The sequence below is a fragment of the Chinchilla lanigera genome, unplaced genomic scaffold (genome assembly GCF_000276665.1).
Source record: "Chinchilla lanigera isolate Chin_1 unplaced genomic scaffold, ChiLan1.0 scaffold00058, whole genome shotgun sequence".
NCBI classification, from domain to species: domain Eukaryota; kingdom Metazoa; phylum Chordata; class Mammalia; order Rodentia; family Chinchillidae; genus Chinchilla; species Chinchilla lanigera.
In genome coordinates this window covers 11,687,618-11,710,248 of record NW_004955459.1, presented here as the reverse complement: position 1 = coordinate 11,710,248, position 22,631 = coordinate 11,687,618, and the positions used below count along the sequence as shown (strand labels likewise).

At 39.3% G+C, this 22,631-nt stretch overlaps 1 protein-coding gene across 2 annotated transcripts in view; it reads right to left on the bottom strand.

Moving 5' to 3' along the window:
- Positions 1-22,631, bottom strand: part of Ccdc93 (coiled-coil domain containing 93) — a 79,723-nt gene that overhangs the window by 38,079 nt on the left and 19,013 nt on the right. For both annotated transcript variants that reach the window (XM_005397689.2, XM_005397691.2), the window contains exons 7-11: positions 13,778-13,878; positions 10,443-10,479; positions 7,904-7,996; positions 7,600-7,650; positions 6,675-6,761 (exon numbers count right to left, since the gene is read on the bottom strand). In XM_005397689.2, coding sequence (XP_005397746.1) covers positions 6,675-6,761; positions 7,600-7,650; positions 7,904-7,996; positions 10,443-10,479; positions 13,778-13,878 — 369 coding nt within the window. The remainder of the gene's footprint in view (positions 1-6,674; positions 6,762-7,599; positions 7,651-7,903; positions 7,997-10,442; positions 10,480-13,777; positions 13,879-22,631) is intronic.

Sequence of the window (22,631 nt, the reverse complement as noted above, 5' to 3'; positions counted from 1 at the left end):
CTGTGTGGATTAAGACAACTTCTAGTACAGATTCGTTTTTTAATACTTGGCAGATATTTGAAACTTCTATTCTTAAAGGAAACAGATTTAAATGTCACACGATATTACTAGTCTAGGTCAAAATGGTAAATATTCAAGAGAAACATAAATAATTACCCAGAACTATATACCTCCGCAACTGAAAGGGACTCTAAAGGTTATCTACATATTAACCTGCTGTTTTGGGGCAGTGTTGTGACTGAACCAAAGGCCTTGCATGCTACACAAGTGTTCCACATAAATTCCCCATCCCTAGCTGATACGGAGATCTCTCCAGTATCATACTCCCAACAAAATATGGCCACTAAGTTGTCAAAAGAAGCCATATGTCATAAGGTTGCAAAAATACTCTATAATATTCAGAAGGACTTCAATTCCTGGCACCTTGACCTACCCATCAACTAAAACAGAGGATAAAAATATTAATTTTAAATATTTTAAAAAATGTATGAGCTAGCAAGAATATCAAGAAAATCAGGAAGACTGAAAAAGAAATGAAAGTAAGAATCCAGGAAGGCTTGTGTACTCAATGAAATAGGCTTTTTTTTCCCTCTGAGGGTACTTGTTAAAGCTCAATGATCTCAAGTTTTGATTTGTGGAATTCTGTAACAACTGCCCCATGTATATCTTAACACTGGTGTAAGAGAAAGAAGAAAAAACTACACTGAGGTTTGTGACACCAGATTGGCTCTCATGCAGTTCTGCAATCTAAATCCATACATTACTTGATGGCCCATAGTCAGAACTGTTTAAAATGGACCTGGGGTGAAGTGTAAGAAGCAAAAACAGATGCTCCCTGGAAGAACAGAGTCTGAGTCATCCATTAACCTATGCTGAGTATTTTGTATGCAACATACTACAGGGACATAAAGATGAAAGATGCAATTGTGGCCTTCCAAAAAGAGATTTAGGACAGGACTGCACAAAATTTGTGACATCAGCCCAAGATGTGAAGTCTAGAAAGAAGCAGTTTAAAAATCTGCCTGATGCCCACCTCCATCCCAACCTGGGTTTTTTCTATTTGTGACTATGAAGAGGTTTGTTCCCAGGAAGACAATCTCTCCTTGTATTATTACCTTCCCCAATTCCCCATGCCAAGTCTACCAGCAAGGGGCAGAAATGATTTTTGAGGTAGGGTGATAGGATTAGAAATATGTATGTTAGCTTCTTAAAATTCACACAACTCCCAGCTCTGTTTTACTGTACTTAGCCATTTAAACACTCACAGGCTACTGTAACCATGGTTCAAGGCAGTCAAGCTAATTCTCAGGCTACAGAATTACAGAATTACAGAAACTGCTATAGCTTTTGTAGGTTAGTTGTGATTCTGTGAGAGTGCCCAGGTTGCATCATTTTCACTTTTACTTGTTTCTGCAGTCAGTTCCCTGTCCTCTTCCTTCCACAGTGCAGTGGGGTATCATGACCTTGGTATCATCCATGTGATGCTGGTTTTACCAGCATACAGAATGCAAGTTGTGAGGTTAGGAGGTTTCCACCCAGATTTCAAAGAAAAAGCTGTGAGGAAAGAAGCCCCAGAAAGGGAAGTTGTGTGAAGCTGGGAGAATGAAGCCAGAAGTGCAGTGGAGGCCCCAGAAAGTCAAAGATGCCAGTAACATGGACTATCTGCCTAGGAAGGCTGTAGGCCATGAGCAGAAGCAACCCAAGAGAGAGGCTGTGTTGGCTGTAATGGCAAGGCTACTGGGGTGAGACTGCCCAAGCCCTTTGGAACTCACATTTTACCACTGTGTGCCCCGAACATGGAGCTATAGGACTTAAATACTTGGCCTGCTAAGTTTTGCTCTTGCTTTGGTTTTATTTTTTCTTCTCCTTTTTGAAATGAGATACCAGTATCAGTCTGCTGTTTATCTTTCTATAGGTTGACTGACCCCATGACTTACATGAAACTATCCCTGCCCTGCCAGTTTTCTGGCAGAAAGAAATCAAGCTAAAGATTTAAAATGTCTCCAAAATTATACTAATTTTCTTTGAAAATGTTTTAAGAAGTCTTCTTTCACTAACTGGAAAAAAAAAAGGTTATAAAACCAAGGAGAAAAGAACAAAAGGCCATCTAGTTCTAGAGGACAGATGACATATTAACTGATTCGTTTGGGTTGATTCCATTCAATTAGATGGCATTTTAACAATGGATTCTTTTCCATTGATTCCACCCAATTAGTAAACAAACTTCCTGAGGCTCTAGTAAGAACAAGGACCCACAGAATTGCCAACCATGTGTTAGTTTAGTAATACCAACTGTTTCCCTTCCTTTAGGAAATCAGACTTCCCACTCTCACTAGTTCAAAAAGGCTGCCAGTCAAAAGATTCAACTCTAGGACACAACAGTTGGCCTAAGGACAAATACAGATTCAATCCATGCAAACAGAGAAGCATCTTTCCTTAGGATTTTGTGCATGCTAGGTATATTCTATCACTGGGCTAGATGCCAGCTTTTCTTTTTTCCTTTCTCCTTCTTTTCTTTTTTTTCAAACAGGGTCTCACTAAATTGCCTAGGTTAGCCTCCCATTATGATCCTCCTGCTTCATGCAGCTGGGACTTCAGGTGTGTGCCATCCTGCCTGATTTCTTAGGACTTTACATACAGATATGAGGAATACACCATAACACTGAAACAATCTGTGGCCAGCCCTCTAGGACAATGAGCCAAAAAACAAAAAACAACAACAACAACAAAAAAACCCAAATTAAGAAAGGGTGAACGGCCATGACAAGGCTGTCAGCACCCCAGAACTCCTAGTTCTGAGACTTGATAAAGGCTCTCTTTTGCTTACCACCAGCAGATCCCTTATCGCTTGCAATCCAAATGCTTATGTGGCACAATAGCCAGAGAAGTGAAATAACTGATGAAGCAGTCTTGCGTGCTGGTTATATCATAAATTAAAAAAAACACTATGGTAGAAAGAGATAAAATCTATTGTAATCAAATGTGGTTATCTACATTCTCTAGAGAAGACTTTCCTTTATTTGTGTTTCCACATGTGCATCCTTGGATGATGCCCACGGTCTAATTACCTGATGAGATCTCTAGCTTCTCTTGAAAGAATTAACTTCAAGATAAGAGGCCTCTGACTAACTGCCAGAGACTGGTCCTTGGAAGCAAAAAGTCAAAAGCAATGGTGCCAGAATTTCTTAATTGCTGTACAAGAAAATTTCCAAGACCCATTAAGAAAAAAGCTCTACAAATAAGGCCATTGATTACCTAACAAATATCTCATTATGGAAAAAGATCAAGATGCTGACAGTATTCTGGCTTCGATGCTACACTTTAAGGAGCTAGATGAGGACCTTATGTGGTATTCTGCAGTAGTATGAAAAGCCATTCGGACACCCAAACAGAAACTGCTACAGCTTTTGTAGGTTAGTTGTGATTCTGTGAGAGTGCCCAGGTTGCATCACTTTCACTTTTACTTGTTTCTGCAGTCAGTTCCCTGTCCTCTTCCTTCCACAGTGCAGTGGGGTGGGAAGGGAGCCTAAGGAGGCCTTGAAGGTGGACACTAAGGATGGCCTATCCTTGCTTTTCCCTAAGAAAGTTCCATCTACCTAATGAGACAAGTTTCAAAGGCAGAAACTTGATGTATTCAAACCTAGAACTTAGTTATCAAGTATAGGAGAAATCACTTAAGTTCTTTAACCTGTAACTCCTTCATGTACAAAATGGGTATTGCATCACATACTAATTTACTGAATACCAACACTGGTGGGCACTCAGTGAGTCTCCAAAGTTACAAAGAAGAATAGAAATAAACTCATATGAAGGTTAGGGAATTAAACACAATTAACAGAAGACTAGCGAAAAAGTAACAGACTACTTTGTCAGTCCATGGAAAAGCAATTAACTTCTCATTTGGAAACGATAAAAAGAAATGGACTGACCTAATTTAGATACAAATTCTTTGCATATAATGAAAAATAACACAAAATAAAATGAAGTACTTGAGAAATATTTGCATCACAGTGTAAAATATTCAAATCTAGAACAGATTTATTCAGTTTTACAGGGAAAGCATCACTTTTTCCAATAGATAAGTGAGCAAAATCTAGTGGACAACTCACAGGAGAAAACAGCAAACAAAAACATGGAGCCATCTTCAGTCCTCAGTGGCCCTTTTTATAGTTACTAGGCATCAAGTCAGACAAATGACCACTTGGCGAAATGGTGGGGCATGCTAGGAAGCCCCTTCACCACTGATAGTATTTTATATTGTTACAACTTATTTGGAATGCAGCACAGAGGAAGAGTCATAATCTAACCATTCACGGCTGAGGAAACCTTTCAGCAGAAACTACTGGCTCAGATTTCATAGTATTATCTACAAGGCAAACAGGGACCACTTAGAAGTTTAATGTTAGGGAACTTTCTGGTGAACTGTGTTGTATTAACAGAGGTTGTATAGATGTCAAAATAAATGTGAAGATTAGACTCATGGAAAATGTCTCAGATATGATGTAATGAAAAAATAAATAAAAATAAAAGCAAAAAAGGGTCACAGATGTAGCTCTCAGTGGCATAGTGCTTGCCTAGCATGAGTGAAGCCTTGGGTTCCTTTCCCAGAACTGAAAAAAAACCAAAACATACAAAAAATGAAAATAGCCAAAAAGCTATATAGTATGCTAGGCATCAGTTGAGGCATTCTATGCTCACCTATCATTTAATCTTCAAAATGTCTGCCAGAAAAGTACTATTATTCTTGTTTTACAAATGAAGATACTAGGGCAAAGAGAAAGTAGGTACTGGCCAAGATTACCTATCGGAGAAGTGGAGCAAATGATAAGAAACAAGATATGACTCAACAAACTGTGTTTCTAACCACTGCACTGTCTCATTTCTCTTTGACATAATGAAGATTGCAACTATGCACAATCACGGATATCTAGGGCCAAAGCAAATGTGAAATAACTGTGAAACAGGAGTAAAATGAAAAGGAATTTAATTTTTAAAACCAGCAATTTTAATGCTTTGTGATCTATTCAAGAAAACAAGCACTGAGTACCTGACCTACAATTTGCATGTAAAATTTTACCCTTGGAAAGGCGTTTGGCATCTCTAGTTCCAAATTACTTCTAACTTCACTCTATTCTAGAAAAACAGAATGAGGAAGGAGATAGTACAGGATCAGTACCAGAATGCAGCCCTCCAAGTTGGGTAGAGACCACTACATAAGGGTAAGAGCAAGCTCAAAAGATGAGGCAGACACCCAGAAGGAGAGCTAATAAAGGTAGAACTGGCTGGGGAAGGTATACAAGATTCCCCCTTACTAGAGGAGGAGAGGGCTGGAAAGGATGGGTGCACATCCAAGCAGAGGTGGATCTCTTGCTTATTTTCCATCTTACCAAAATCAGATCTCTTATCTGCTAACAGCTGATTAAGTCTAGAAACAGAAATCAGAGCCCCTGTAGAAATAGGAGGGTGGGAGTGAATGGCCTGATCTAGTTATCCGCATCCCTCCCCGCAAAAAAACTGGATTCAGTAACATGGGAACAAAGGGTGATACAGACTTAACCCCCACCATTCAAGTGTGTGTACTGTCAGTAGGCAGTCAATTAATCACTTTTTTCACAACTACACTGTCAAACCATTTATTTGTTCTTCTAAGATAAGTAGAATTCTTTAATAGTCAAATCTCAGATGACATAGATCAATGGTAAATAGAAAATTGGGGTAAAGAGAAGGAGAGGAAACTGGCGTCTGTGAGAGCGGAATAAGAAAGTTCATGCTAAGTATGTGTTTGGGGAATGGGGAAACCTGCCCCAGACATTCTGTCCTACTGACTGTCTTGCTCATTAGCACCTTCGCAAATTGGACAGATCACATCCCCAAGTTATAGGCAACACCTTCTCCCTGACTACACCACCTGTGCAATCATTTCAGAAGGTCATTTTGCACAGAGTGTGGAGGGAGAACTAATTTTTCATCAAGGCTTCTGAGACAAGGAAAGCAAAGCTAAATGCTTCAACAGACATCAACACTTTAAGGCAGCAGAGTGAGTATGGCTGAGGAAGGAGAGATGTTAAACAATGCCCTGTAAATCTGATCTTACGGATACTACATCTCAGCCAGACCAGAATCAGTTATGAGCAAAATGATTAATCACCACCTCTCTGAAATATTCAAGGTCCTCCTGTCTCTTAGGATGGAAAAAAAATCTAATGCTGAAATATGACTTTGAGGCTTTTGTTCATTCTATATTCTTTTAATAAAATAGAACAAAAAATTTTGCCTTGGGCTTGGCTGAGTTATGGGGTTTATCTCCTAAGTGGCAAAAAGCCTCATTCCTCAGTCCAATTGCCAAACTGAGCCAGAGTTATAAGAAGCCTGGTAGGGAAGAAAAAATGCCTATGCTATACCTCAGGCTACAATGCATCAAATGTGATAACAGCTCTGAAAGACAAATTTTCTCTTAATATTTAGAGAAAAATGGGCACTGCAGAACAAAATTAATTTAGCTAATGGGCAAATGCTGATGTCTGTGTGTGGCAAAGCCTGGTATCTGTTTCTGACAAATGCTGGATGAATTACAATCAAACTCTACAACTTGCAATGGGAAGGACTGGGGAAGTGTGAGAGCAAAGCCTTGGGGAGCTGCCTGAGTCACACACTCCAGGGGCACCAGCACCTACCTTCTCTGCATACTCAGACACAATCTGTTTGATCTCAGCAGAGCAGAGGCCGACGATCTGGCCCACGGAGCTTGCGGTGAGACGGCTCTGCAATCACATGGGGTATGCTCTCAAGGCCAGGTCATGCCTTTAACAGAACTGGAAAACCTAAACACTGAGTATTATTGCAAAACAGATAATATTTCCAGGGGAAAAATAATTTCCCTTTTGTCCACTTATTAATCATAAACAAGGAAGAAAACAGTCTCAGGACAAAAGTAAAAGCTACCTTGCCACCTCCTCACTCACTCAGCTGTGTCAGCTTCCCCTCAGGTCCTGGGTATCCCTGGAAACCACTCTTTACCCTCCCTGCCCCATTCCCAGGCCTCTTGATGGCCACTGAATAGAGCCAGTAAGGTATTTCATGGGCCCAGGACGCAAAAGAAGAAAAGAGCAAATGCCAGAAGACAAGAAACCTCAGGGTCCCAAACATCTCTACTGTAGACGAAATGATCCTTCCAACTACTGTACCTGGCTAAACATTTTGGATGGGCCCTGTGCTCTGAGAAGACCAACATGAATTCTGAACGCCATCTCCTACGTAATGATACTGAAAAGAGGCAGAAGATGGGGGCTCTTTTGGGACAGTGGAATCTGTGGTTATAAGGAGGCAGGGCTGACCCCCCTTTCTGGTAGAGACCTGCAAGGTCAGCTGGCAGGCAGGAACATCCTATTCTCACAAAGGCCCTCAAGTCTCCGTTTTATGGGTCTCTGCAGACTGTAATCCTATATGTTATAGAACACCTTCCCAAAAGGGAACCCTAAGGAACAAAAGACATTACTGCTTAAGAGCCAGGGTCCCCGTAGGAAGAGGCCTGCCAAAGCAGAGCCACAAGAGCCAAATCCTCCTCTGTATCTCCCCTCACCCTTACCCATGGCCCCTCACCTCCTCATTTGCCATGGCGGTCATCTTGGTCATCAGTGACTGAATACGCTGCTGAAAGAGGAACAGAAGGAGCAGCAGTGAGTGGCTCTGCTCATGTAAGACTGAACAAATGCCCCTGTAGGTCTCTGTAATGGCATCGCAGGGTCATTTTCTTGATCTGGTTTTACGGCGAGCCACATGACAGGCGATGAAAGAGAACTGGATACAAGGCCAGCTCCTGGCTGGCCATCTGGGAAAGCTAAGGATGGGAGTAACTTTCTCCTCAAATGACTGAAACCTCAAAGGACCTATACAGAGAACGTACCTCTTCAGCTGCTTGAAGCTCATCTTCCTCATGGACATCTGCTTTTTCTGTAGCTGACAGCCCTGCAGGAAGTGGTGTTTTCTTGTCCTCAGGCTGCAAAGGAAGACATAAAAACAGCTGAGCAACAGAGTTGGTAACTCAGCAGAGAAGACAACACTGCAAAGAGTCATGAGCCTGTTAAAACACGCAGATTTGGACAGCTGAATGAGCCTCTGAGCGGCACTGGACAGTCAGAGCCAAAGCTTGCATTCAACTACATTGCAGCCACATTACACTCAAGGTCTGGCTGATGCCTGTCTCCATTTCCCACCTGCTCACTGATGAAATAAATGCCAGGTCACATCTGCCAGACTTATTCTTCTACTCTGATTTTGTCTTCCTCCTACTCTAACACCTTTAAGGACAGGTCACAGGCAAGGCAGTGTTTCTTTCAACTGCCACTTGAGATCTAGTAGTGGGTAATTTAACAGGTATTACTAGAATCTACATAAATAAAATAATATACATTAGCTTGCTTCGTAGGTGGTAAAGCATTCAGTACAGTATTATTCAATGGCAGCTTTGTTTTGGGGGGAGTATGAATATGTGTACTGAATCATAATATAAAATAAGATTTTTAGTGCTACAAGTGATCAAATAAGTTTGAAAACCACTAGTTTGAAGGCAAAAAAAAAAAAAAAAATTAAACTGCTTCTTCTGTTGATCAACCTGCTTCATGTACATGTAGCCACTGGCTCTCAATGTTCTGTGCCAGCCCAAGGCACCCTGCATTGAACTGCTCTTTCTCAAACATGGGCTAAAAGCCTAGAGTTCCTGGTTTTAATCCTGTCTCCACCATCTGCCACCAAGTTGACTTCAGGCTCATTGCTGATCTCTGGCTATCAGGTTTGCAGGTGAGGATTAGCCTGACATGCCCTTCTCAGCCATCCCAACTCCAGGACACTTTTCTGTAACAAGTCTATCATTCCCCACAAAAGACCATGGACTCTTGCCTACTTGGATATATTCACAGGGGTAAGATTCCAATCCAATTGGGCCATATGATATAAGAATGACAAAACAAGCCCAATTTGTATACTATTTCAGAGACATCTCATCACTTTTTTTTTGTCTTAGCCAAACTGTCTTATCTGAGAATACAGTCATATGCACAAAATTCTCTTCTGATTCAACTTATATATCATCAAATTAAATGTATAATCAATCCCTTGCTATATACCAGATGACATATCACATAATTCAACTTCACAAAACACTATGCAAGAAATGATTATCTGGTTGAATAAAACACAAATATGGGGAAAAACAAGAAAACCAAGAAAGAAGCATCATAATCAGTACACGTCTAACTGCGAATAACCTAATGCTAACAGTAGTTCCTGCTTATTAAATGTTTACTGTGTGTTGGATCATTCTAGGTCTTTTACATCTTAATCTTCACAATGCTCTGAGGCAGATACAATGACCACCCCCATTTTACAGATGCTGTGAGCGAAGGTATATTGGTTATGCAAATTATCCAAAGTTACACAGTGAAGGGGAGGCACTCAGATTTGAAATCAGTCAGTCTAGCTTTAGAACATATGCTCCTGGTCACTGTCAGTCCTATAGGAGGGCACAGAGGGGTGTGGGAACTGGACAAGGGAAGGGGTGGCAGAAGAGCGGTAGAGAGCATGTCCTAGTTGAGGAAATCTGAGGTTAGGTACAAAATGAGAAAAGAAATTACTAATAGATCTCAAGCTGAGGGACCCTATTTTTACAAGGCTACCAGCCACTTTAGTGGGCTCTCTTTAATCACAAAAGGAATGACTACAAGCATAGTCTTTGATGTCATACAGACCTGGATTTGGATTCTTATTATAGCACTTTAAAGTTGTGTGACCTTGGACAAATCACAGAAGCTCTCTGAGCATCAGTTTTGTGACCCAAAAAACAGGACCAAGTATCCTCCTCATAGAACTGTTAAGTGAAACAATGCATGCAGATCTCTTAACAAAGTGCCTGGAACACAGGGTTTGGCACTGTAAGAGCTATGTGCCTCCTCTGCTACTAACAGCTAAGCATCACTAATAAATACACAAGTGAGAAGAAATCATTCAGACTCCTTTGTGAAGTTAGAGAATCCCAACTTGACTTACTTGGCTCTTTCATACTCAGCTGTCTTTTGGTGGGCAGGCCTATAATTTATAGATGTAGGTCATCTCACTGCTAGTACCCTGCTCACACCTGTCTAGAGGCCCTCATTCTGGGACAGGATTTTTAGACCCCACATGACCTACTTTCAATCACCTTTCCCCCTCCAGCACCAGAGGTGAAAGTGCTCAGCCTGCAGAGGTGGCAGAACAGAAATCCCAGGACAGATACACAGGGGCCAAGGGAAGCTGGCACATCCCTGCCACCTCCCCTTACCCAGGACCAGCCACTCTTGAGAGGCTCTCCAGGGAGCTGCGTTCCAGGCTGTCAGTGTCTGATAGAGGCCAATAGGTGGTCACTTACACCTCTCAAATATTCTCACCCATTATCTATGCTTTTCTCTTACCTTCTCTGTTTTGTTCTGCCGGCTAAATCCGTATCTCCTGCAGGCCACAAAAAGCAGAGTTCAGTTATTATTCAAAAATCACAATAAAATCTGTCAAATGCATTCTGGTTTGAATTTTATATGACAAGCACTAAAGAGAATTCAGGCTATTTAGTGCCTAGAGAAAATGTTTCAAATGCCTTACCCAGAAACACAGTCCACCATTCTTTGCATAAAGGGTCAGTTATCTATTTGCTACACAATTACTATAAATAGGGACTCTTCGTTGGCAGATTATACATTTTAAGCGCCATCATTACTCTTTGAATCAGGAACTGAATTTCAGAACCACAATGTATGCTAACAGCCTTTAAAATATCTGTATAAACAGATGCAACTGTGTTTGCTCAAGCCAAACATGTTCTGTAATGTCACTTTCATAACTTCAAATCCAGCACATTTTTTTATTTTCAAACATAACCCAGGCATGATGTCAGTAATGTGCATTCACTTAATGCAACTTGAATTAAAACACACACACACAGAAATGCACTTCCACTTAAGTTAGTTTACCTTCTGGCTCTAATTAATTTACATCTTAAAAAAAACAAGTATAACAAAGCAAAAACTATTAAACCTAAAACAAAAACATAATGCAAAACACCCAGCCTCACATCAAAGTTATATGCACCCACTTAAGAAAAACAAATTACACACTTTACTCTGTCCCCACGTATGCCGTGCCTCACCTGCCTGACCCACATGCTGCCTCTACTGTGCTGGAGCTGAAGCCTCATTCCCTCCCATCTTCCTGCTCATTCTTTATCCAACTTCATGGTGCCTGGTGCAGCGTGTCACCGGCAGGCCTCTCCTCTCAGGAGAAAAGGGATCTCCTCAGCAGCTCCAGTGCAGCTTTTCACTGCCACCTTGTACACTCCTGCTCCATCTACTTCCTGAACAGGGAACTTGGCACATACTCTTCTCTCTTTCATTTCCTGATTTGCCTTTCACCCTTCAACCCCTCAACCCCTCAGCACTAAAGCAGTTTTCTCTCCAAAGCACCCAACACACACACACACACACACACACACACACACACACACACACACACACACACAGCCCTGGTGCATAGATCTGACATCTGGGCAGACTCCTCTCATTTCCCAGAAGCAATTACATCCAACTACCTAGTTATATATCTGCATCCTTCTTCTTGAGGATAACGATCCTGCTTTTACATTCCACCTTCCTTTTCTGATCGTGGGGACTGAAACCAAGGCTTCATCCATGCTAAACAAGCATACTTGTATGGAACTACCTCCCAGCCTCCCTCTTACATTTTGTATCTCTAATTCTTACTGAATTAATAAACTAAACATAAATAAAAAATGCAGAAATCAAGATGCTGTAAATGTAGCCTGAGTTTTCTGTCATAACTGGAGACCTAGGCAATGTTACCATCCTTTGGGCACAAAATTGCAGCATTAAAGTACAGCAAACTGAATCTAAAGTTATTTAGGTCTCCACACAAATTCTGTAAAGGGCGTTAGGGCACACTCTGTGAACTGGCCTAATCAATATCAATTGTATCTTTTTGTAGTACTACTGCAGAAGCAGGAAAAAAAAGACTATTTTCCATACTTCTGACAGCTAGGGTTCTGACTGCTGTTTAGTCTCATCAATTGGAAGCATTTGTTGGAGTTGTGAATGAGGAACAGCTAAATGAGGAGAAAAGGAGGGCACAGAGGATCCACTGAAGAGCACAGGAGTGTGGTTTTGAGGTAGCAGCTATCACAACGGCTTCCTGGTCTTGCAGCAAGGGCTTCCTGATTTGGGCAGAAGTGGCATGGTATGCTGTGGGCAGCTGTGGCACCAGCTCCCTAATTCTCCAGGTTGCTAGCTAGCTTCCTAAGCATGCAGTCAGAAGCAGCTCCCTTGGTCCAGCTCTACTGTGAGGCCTGGGAGATCAGCCTGCTGCCCATCACTCACTGTGATCAGTGAAATCCTTCTGCTGAAACTAGTAGCAGGATTCTGTTCTCACACAGGGAACCCTGACCAACACAAGGTCTCACCAAAGCTTCCCACTGATGTCTTTGCATCTGTAACATTCCTTGTTTTTCCAGGCCTTTACTCTGTGGAGAGCCTTGGGGCAGAGGACACACCCTCAGGTAGTGAGCCCTTATCTAAGGCCCAGACACTTCATGAATTATCCAAATGGAGAAATAAACAACTAAATCTGAATGACTCCTTCCCCAAGTCCCATGTATTCCTCTATAAAGATAGAGAAAAACTCTTCTCACCACTTAAAAGCAGGTTACCCTCACAGTTGTGTGCTTCTTCATTTATACCAAATGCACACTCATTACACAGTGTAAAATAACTACCTATTATACATAATCTTTCAGGCCTGCCTCTTAAGCTCCTAGAAGGAGGAATTTGCTTTATTTATATTTATTTTTAACATTAAAGCTGGTATCATGATGGTCACATCTGGCTTAGGGCCCGAACTAACTCAGATTGTTATTAGATAGACTAGTTTTTATCCTTCAGAAGGAAAGACTTGCCTTCATATTATCATCTCAAATAAAAAAGTCATTGCCTTTCCTTGGAAAATTATAAACATTAAGCCTAATCTCCTTCCTCCTGGTTTTCTCCAGTACCCTAAAGGAAGAAGCCATCAGATGCTCATTCAGGGAGATGCTAATAAGTGCAGTTAGTTCCAGCCACCCAACAAGGGCTAGGCTGTAAGGCAAAGCAGGAACCTCTGTCAGCACAGCAGAAGGAGCAGGAGGAGATATACTTACATCAAGGGATCAGATATCCTAAGTAGAGAATGCAGGACATAAATGAAGGTCAATATCTAGTGTTAACCAAAACATTTAATGGACAGAAGCAGTCCTTGTAAGGTTCAAAAGTAAAAATAGGTTATAAAATAACTTTTAAAAACACTAGGTAAGAAGTAACGACACTACTTCTAAAGTCTTCATTTCCCTAATTAGGACAATAGTCACACAAATCCAAAATTATTATTCTAATGGCATAAAACTGCTGAAAGTGCTTCCATATTTTCCGTTTACTGAACGTTTTAGTAAGTGGCAGGACCTGAATGTCAGATATGTCACAGCCTCTACAAATGTTATAAGCACATTTCCAGAGGGCAACTGCAAAGGCAAGCCACAGAAACTTAGCTAATACGAGAGAGGCAAGTCTCCGATGCTGGAAATCTCAGGGGTAAAAACAATAAACACGGTCAGATAGAATCCAGTTAATACAAATAAAGAGATTTAAATCAGCGTTTTTTTTTTGTTTTTTTTTTTTTAATTAAACGGACACCTAGAATGGGCCTCATTCATTACCTGCCATATTCTAAAAGTGTCGCATGGATTCGAGACTCTTCATCAAGCAGCTCCTCTGCCCCCTGTTGGCGTTTGTACTTCCGACGTGGCTTGTAAACATCCTAAGTGGATGAGACAGACAAGTCATAAGCGTAAGAAGGCTCTCCTACACAGGCTGCTGGATGCCTCCAGCCAGGCAGGGTTACAGGTCTTTCCCAAATACTGTGAGTGCTTTTGCTGTAGGACATGGCATTCAGGGAAGCTGCTTTTAGGGAGCATGTTCTACATGAGACAGAGACAAGACTTGTGAAAGCTTGGGTAAGACCATGAATGGCACTTCTGGTTACTTGAGACGATTTGTTTTTGCCTACACAGCACGTGAGTGCCTACAAAAGAAGGGCCTTCACTTTTAATCGTTTATTACAATGATCACTGCTCACTGAAAAAGGTCCAAGTACCTACATTTATGGATCACCAACCCTGCCCAACAAGTTAACACTGTTTGCTGGGTACCCTTCTACATCATTCACAGATGTGAACTCAGCCACTGACTTGTTACTGTGGTATAAATAAAAATAATGGAACAAACCTCAGAAAGCAATCAAATTCTCTTCAGTTTTTTGTCGTGTTCCATATTTGCTTTAAGTTACATAATTTTACAAGTGGATATATTCCTCTAAAAAGTTTCAAACAGTATGAAGGATGCAAATTGTTTAAAAAGTCCTGTCTTACCCTCTCTTCCCCTAAATCGAAGTTCCCTCCAGGCACCACTGTCTGCTGACAGGTGTACATCCTTCCAAACCTTTGGATATTTACATAATCACATGTATGTAATGCAATGTTTAGATAGTTTGCCTATGTAAGGGAAAATATAATGATACAATGTCCTACAACTATTTTTTTCTTAATACTATATATTGGTGATTTCCACGAAAAAAAAAAATCAACACACAAAGCCACTTCATCCTTTTAAACTAGATGTAATATTCTTTAAAGCAGATAGCTATTGCCTAGTTTATCTAATCTACTGAAGCATATTCAGGTAACTTTCACGTTCTTCATTATAAACAATGCTTGTCCTTATGTCAAAGTAAATCAGTAATGCAGAAACTTAGAAGTAAATTCACTGGTTCGAAGGGAAGGATGTTTACCCACCAGGCTGAGCCAAAGAAACAAACTACTGACTTAAGTGCCTACCAATTTGTTAACCATAACTTTGGCAACAGCAATATTTATAAGCTTTTAATTTTTATATATCTTATAGGTACAAAACACTTCACTACTTTGATCTATACTGCCTAAATTATTAGTGGAACTGGGAATCTTATTTATTGCCATATATATCATTCATATTCTGTTCTTCTACTGATTAACTTCTCTTGTTTTTTTTGTCTTCTTGAGACAGTGTTGTCCTCCACAGTTCAGGCTGGCCTTGAACTTACTTTGTAGCCCAGGTTGGCCTCAAACTCAAGCAATCTTCCTGGCTCAGCAGGAAGCACTGGGATTACAGACATGTGCCACCATGCCCAGTATCATTTTCTTGTAATTTGCAAGCATGCTTTATAATCTCAGTACTGTTCTTTTTACTTCTACTTCTTTTTTTTTGGTACTGGGAATTGAACTCAGGACCTCACACTTGCAAGGCAGGCGCTGTGCCGCTGAGCTACACCTCCAGCCCTTCATTTCTACCTCTGTAGCAAATATCTTCACCCAAGTACTAAAGTTTATCAGCTTTCAATTTATGGGTTTTGGTTCTATGACATTTCAATTTCTTACATTTTCAGTTTTATCAATCGTTTTCTTTACAGTACCTAGATTTTTATTATTTTATTTTATTTATTTTTGGCAGTACTGGTGGTTGAACTGAGGGCCTTTGCACTGAGTTACCACACCACCAACATCCCTTTACTTTTTACACTGAGCCAAGGTTTCATTAGGTCTCCAAGCTGCCCCGACTGGACTAAAACGAGTGATTCTACAGCTTTTGCACCTCCCACCACACCTGCTTCACTTCTTATTCCACAGATTGTTTAAAAAAAACTCATGTTACTTTTATAGATTATGTTTAGCTTATAGTTTACATCTGGACTTTTAACCTATGCAAATGTTTTTGGTATAATGAAAGATGGAAATCCAACGTTTTTCTGAATAGAAAATTAAGAATCCCAACACTGTCAATTTAAAAGTCCATCCTACTGCGAATTTGAAATGGTACTGAATTTTGCACACATTTCTCCTCACAATGTGTTTCTTTAATCTGTTTTGCTTTATAATTCCCCATCCTGTCTCTCCACCGTTCTTTTTTTGAATTTCCTACCTTTTGCATTTTCTCTACCTTAAACATTTCCTACTTTAGTATCAGCCCTTCAAGTTCACTATAAAAAACACTTGATTTTTTTTATTAGAATCACACCAAATTTATATTCCTTTGGGAAGAACTGAGACCTTTATAATACTGACTCTACCTGAGAAACAAGGAATTTGCTTTCTCCTCTAAAGTTTTTTTAGTCTTGAACCCAAGATTTCAAGTGAGGTCATTACATAATCAAGACCCTTCTACCACTCAGAGCCACAAACCAGTTCACCCATCACAGACTTGTGTTAACAGAGTCTTACAAATAAAATTTCTGTATGTCAAAGGAGATTTCAATTCGTTTAGATTCTAATACCAGAAAAGTAGAGTGACTAAAAACATTCAGATCTTATGTTATCTACATTGGTTTCAAACTTCTAGGCTCAAGAAACCCCTCTACTTTAGCCTCAAGTCTAGGATAACAGGCTTGTGCCACTGCTTAGCTCAAATAGATAAAAATGTTTTACATAAAAATGTAGAAGTAAATATAGATCTATTTTGTATCGCACACATCTTGAAGTGACTTTATACACACACATTATATACATAGTATGAGGTATATAAGTGGGTGTTCAATAAATGTAGACTTTTATCCCCAGGTGACTTGCTTTGTCATTCTACCCCAAATGAATATAGTGGCATTTTATTCCAATTAGAATTGCCCCCCTCCCCTCCAAAATTCTCTGGTTATTTCTATTTTACTTTCAATTTTAAAGTTTCAAACTATCTGTGACACACTCTATAAGATCTCGACAATTCTGTGGAACAGGGAAAGTAAGATGGCCTGGATGATTCTGCAGGGCTGTCCCCACAAACTGCTGCCACCAATATTCTCTGCTTTGCTCTGGTGTTCACATGAATGGCAAGCTATAAATAACATAAACAGACTTATAGTTAAGTGAAAAATATAATGATGTAGTTATTGTGTGTAATTTAATGTTCACTGAAATTGAATAGCTCTATTATAAATAAATACAACTAAAATAGCACTACTATTATAGGAGTGCTATATAATTGAGCTTAACTGCCATCTTCCTTAGTTACCATTGAAAGAGTCAATGACCCAAGACAGGAAATTGGATTCTTCTAAAAAAGGACTGATTTTAAAATAACAGAATACTGCAAACAACAGTTCAAAGTACTTTTTATCCTGCCAAACAATAACAATGCTGGCTTTTTATATACTTTCCACTTTAGAGTATAAACCTTCATATAAAACTGTTCTTCAGTTCAACTCAATTCTTTACATGATTCTGGTCACAAACCAAACTGGACCAGAACTAAATCAAATTCAATGGTTACTTCCCAATAAAGTTCAATACTGACCTTATGGGGAAAACCGATGTGCTTCTCATCCAATCTGGCTTGCAACTAGAATCGTAGAAAGAATTAAGTCCATGAACTGACTGAATTTTATAACCACACTGTGAAGTAGAGTCAAGGCGCATAATAAGTTTTACTTTTAACAAGGAAGCAGAGATGAAATATTTTGTAAGATCCCTAGAATAGTATTATGCCTAGTATTAACCCATAGGTTCCTTGGCTTCTAATCCCCAAAGCTTTCTACTATACTAATTTGCCTATGCAGACATTTTAACTACCCATCAGCCATTTGATTTAGCCCTCTCACAAGATGTATTATTCAACTTGTAGCAGCCATATGGATCATTATAATAGTTTATTAAACAATAAAGACCTAAATGCTAGAGTTTTCTAGGCCACTATAAAATAACTATTGCTAAATCACTCTTTAAAGCAACAGTAGTCAGGAAGGTTGTCCAATCTCTGCCACTAACCAGCTATATGAACTTGAGAAAAAGGTTCCCTCAACAGGCCTGTTTCCTTATCTGTAAAATGAGCATGGACTAACAAATCTGGGAGGATATTCCCAGTCTCTCATTCTTTGTGTTCTTTTAAACCAATAAACATACTGACTTGGTAACATAATTGTGTCAGTAATTTCAAGTCTAAGATTTATTAATTGATTTCTAAAAATCATGCTTTATACATGATTATGGTCTTTTAAAAACAGATACACAGAACCAACTTACTCTTCTGTCACTAACAGTGACCACGGTGGCAATGGCTGTCATTTATTAATGGTCAGTACGTGCCGGGCAGGTAGACTGCTTTCTCTGTGTTGCCCATTTGATTCTTACGCACATAGACATAGTTATCCTTGCTGTCTATATAAAATTGAGGCAAGTAAGTTAAACTTGCCTGTGGTTACCAAGCTAGTAAATGACAGAGACAAGAAGACACAAGAAATGGACTCAGAAGCACTTTGTAAAATGTATTATGTCTCAATTCTGACCATCCTTCATTGTGGATTCTGCTATTTTGTCTTGGCAGGAGATAAAGGACATAGGAGTGGATTTAAAAAAAAAATTAAGGAGACCCTTTTGCACTCCTGCACCCTGAGAATCAGGTCTCAATTTGCAGGTCTGGTTAGCTGGTTCCACCTGTCAGAGGCACATCTCTGAGTCCACACTCCAAATGGCAGCGCAGGGAAGCAGAACTCACTGCACCACTGTAGGGTCTACAACAAGTCCCTGATCGCTCTCTGCACAATTACCACAGACACCTACTTTACTGAAAATGGAGCTGGCTGTGAAACAGCCACTATCAATCTGGCATTCTACAGTCAAGAGCGCTAGTGGGTCAGTGATACTCAGCTCTCAGGAGACAACATTTTCCTCCCTCTGTTACTTTAACTTTTGTGGCTTCCCATCTGTAAAACAGGTATAAGAAGAACTGTGAGGACTAATCAATATATTTAATAGTACCTGACACAAGAAGGAGCAAAGATATATATACATATATATATATATATATATTTATTATCCATAAAATATTGACATATATAACATACCTGTAGATGGATGTACATATGTTATTATTAGGAAAATGTACTCTATTGCTTTACTATCACATTTACATTATAAATATTGGGTGAAAAGCTCTCCCTCAAAGCACTCCCTGTGAAAGGAAACACTGCAGCAGGAATTTTAAATGTTCTCTTAGGTGATCCAGGAAATTCAACAAAGCATTTCCTTCCAGTTGGAAGCTCTAAAAAGTCTCTTTGTTCTTTCCTTCTTCTTTTGTCTTCTCTATTCTCATGTAAAATTCTAAACATAACGCATATATATGTATGTATACACATACACACACATATATATACATATATACATACACACACACATATATATTTTTATATATATACTTATAAGCTTTGGGTAAAATATATAAGTATTCTACCTCTAAGTTAAGAGCAAGTAAAAGACCTCATTCATAGGAACATTTTTCACGGATATGAAGGGCTGACTGCTCAAAAGAGAAAGAAGCAAGTGGTGTAATAGCACAAGTAAGACAAATGAGATGGTTATGATTATGATAGAGAAGTGGAAGGGGAATGAGGAGTCCTATACTGGCGAGTTTCCATGTGTTATGGCCTCTCCAAATACCACCTCCCAGAGAAGAGACCTTGTGTAAAATAGGTAACTATTTTGTGAAAAAAAAAAAAAAAAAAAAAAGGTTGTGAAGAAGAAAGTAACATTCAAATAAAAAAGCAGAAATATTGAGAATAATCTCCAGGAAAAAAACAAATGAGCCGCAAACAAAGAGAATACCCAAAATGATGAGCTCAAAAGCTAAAGTTCATTACAGCTTTCTACTTGGGGATCTGGCAAGTAATACTAATAGCATAATATTTGACCCAATTCCGTTTTATGAAATATATCTTAGTAAATAGAGATAAAAGAAAACTTAGCTATGAGGATGTCCTACATAACAATCAAGAGGAAAAAAGATGCCAGCTAAATGAGCTGAATTAGTTCCCTGCAACAAATAATCTTCAACCACTAAAAGAGCCTATGGATATACATTTATTGGCATGGAAAGATATTCTCAATCTATTGTTAAGCAAAACAAGCAAGCAACAAAACAGAATATATTGCAAAGTTGGTTTTTTTTCCCCACACTTTCTATATAGTAATATCCCTACCTCTCTCTTTCCTACTTATTATGTCGGGGATTATACTTATTGGTGGTATCATGGGTGATTTAATATTTGTAGTTTTTCATTTCCTAATATTTCATTATCAGTACTCCAGTATTAGTACTAAAGAAAAATAACCTTTTTAAAACAAAAATCATGCACCAGAAAACTGGATGGACAACACAGCCAAAGACAAATGCAAAGGACTGGAACAGTTTTCTAAGGATGGCCAAAGGCAAGAATAAACTATTTAACATCTATTTCTCAAAAAGAGGTTATGTGTAAGCCAGAATAAGTGAAAGTGTACTGGTGGACTCACCATGGTATCATAGTGACAGATAAAGAAAGAAAGCATCAGGACAGCCTCCACCTGGCAATGATTCTCCCATCGGCAAATGGGATCTGTCACAGATCATGCCCTCAAGGACTGAAGAGATGGAAGCAGGTCCAACCACTATGGATCAGTATTTGAGTCTCTGGAACCCAGATGAATAATACATCAGAGTCCAGAAATAAGTCAGCACGTGTACATTACTGCAAAAACAAGTCCCAAGAATGTGTGGCAAGTAGACACCAGGAAAAGAGTGAGAAAACGGAAGAAGTACTAGTCCCTGTTGTGGAGTCAGATGTAGATCACAATCTGGTTGTCTCTTCGTTTCTCTGCAGCCACACAGGGAATTTATTAACCTTTCTATACTTCAATTTACTAATTTTGAAAATAGAATTAATAGTATATAACTCTCTGAGTGTTAGTAAGACTTAATACCTCATTAGATGCCAGGCATTCCATAAACACACAGCAGCTACCTACTGTACATATTTTATAAAAGGCTGGGTCTGGAAACCAGACACCTTGACCATATTTTATTCCTCAACTTTCCATTCATCATACAAATTTGTGATTCTAGTTTCTTCAGTATGGAGCAGGCAAGTAACACCAACAAGACATCTACAAGGCAGCACTGGGCAAATAGCTGGAAAGGGATGAACACACCCTCCAGAACTGAAGCCTTCCTTCCCTCCAAGAAAGGAAGGATTTTCCTTGGGGCAAATACAACAAACTGCAAGCTGTTCAGTTCATAATTTGGTTCACAATATGTGCACTATAGCCTTGGCATATCCTGCAAACTTCTGTGACTCATTTCAAACCAGCTAAGGAAGTACGTGCAAAAGTGGCAACAGAAAAGGACGAACATTAATAGCAATGGAGCTCAGCTAAGAAACCCATGACAGCTTCTGAACTAAGAAGTGTTTTCAGTACGTGAGAAAAGGAGAAAATACCCGAAGGTAACCTCTAGCCAATCCATAAAATCTCTTTACCATTCCTGCTAAAAATGTCTGCCAGTCAAGTAAGGATTAAGTTTACACATAGAGAAGAAAATGAACTAAGAAATACAAATTCTAACTGAAGAGACTCATTTTTTTTCCTGTTTTCCTATATTCTGACATTATTTTCTAATTAGCCACAAACAGAGGGTCTTGGCAGAGCAATTAACCAGGTTTAATCATGGCTCTAGACATGACCTTTTTGGGACTATCTGTGCTACTCAGTTTCCTCATTTATAAAGGAATGCTACTATTTCATGGGATTGCTATGAGAACTAGATGAATTATAAACATTCAGAATAATGTTTGGGGACCTTCTCCATTATCAGTATCTCCTCAAATTCTTGTTTGTTTGCTTGTCTTTTTGATATAGGGTAATAATGTCAAGTTCATGCTGGTCTTGAACACTCTATGTAGCCCAGGCTGGCCTTAGACTCATGGCAATCCTCCTGCCTCAGCCTTCCAAGTGCTGGGATTACAGGAAAGTGACACCCTGCACAGTTATATCTCCTCAAATTCTGTGCAGTCACATCGCCAAACAAAAGTGGATTAAAAAAAAAAATACTCTATTACAAATGACAAAAAGAAATAATGTATCTCTAATGTTCTATAACTGTTTCATGGGTATAAGAGATGATAGATGCCAGGCCCAATTTTACTGATAGGAAGTTCAACAGCTATGTGGACCTTTTTAATTTCTGAGTCATGTGGCTTAATAATGTATTTGGGTATGGTCTCGCTCTATATCCAAGGCTCAGGGTAAGATTTATATATGAAGATTATTCAGGTAAACATTAAAATTTTAACTTGTACTTACTATTTTTGAGTAGGTGACATACAAACTTAGCATGAAATTGAAACAGTACAGTTAGTAGTAAAAATTTCTCTTCTCCTCCCCTCCAGCTACCAGACCCCCAATTTCCTGCCCCAAAAGAAATGCTGTCACTCTTTCGAGATATAAAATATCACCTAAGACAGGAGAAGGTAACAGCACAGCAAACTATTTAGTTATCATTTCATGAGCAAAACTGTTGAAGAGGAATCTTTAATAGTATATACAAGACCCTGTACTTTGGTTCATGGACTTAATTCTTTCCGTGATTCTGGTGGCAAACCAAATTGAATGAGAACCAAATCAAATTCAATGGTTAGGTTCAATGTTGACCTTATGGGGAAATTTGATTCTTGCCCAATTTGGT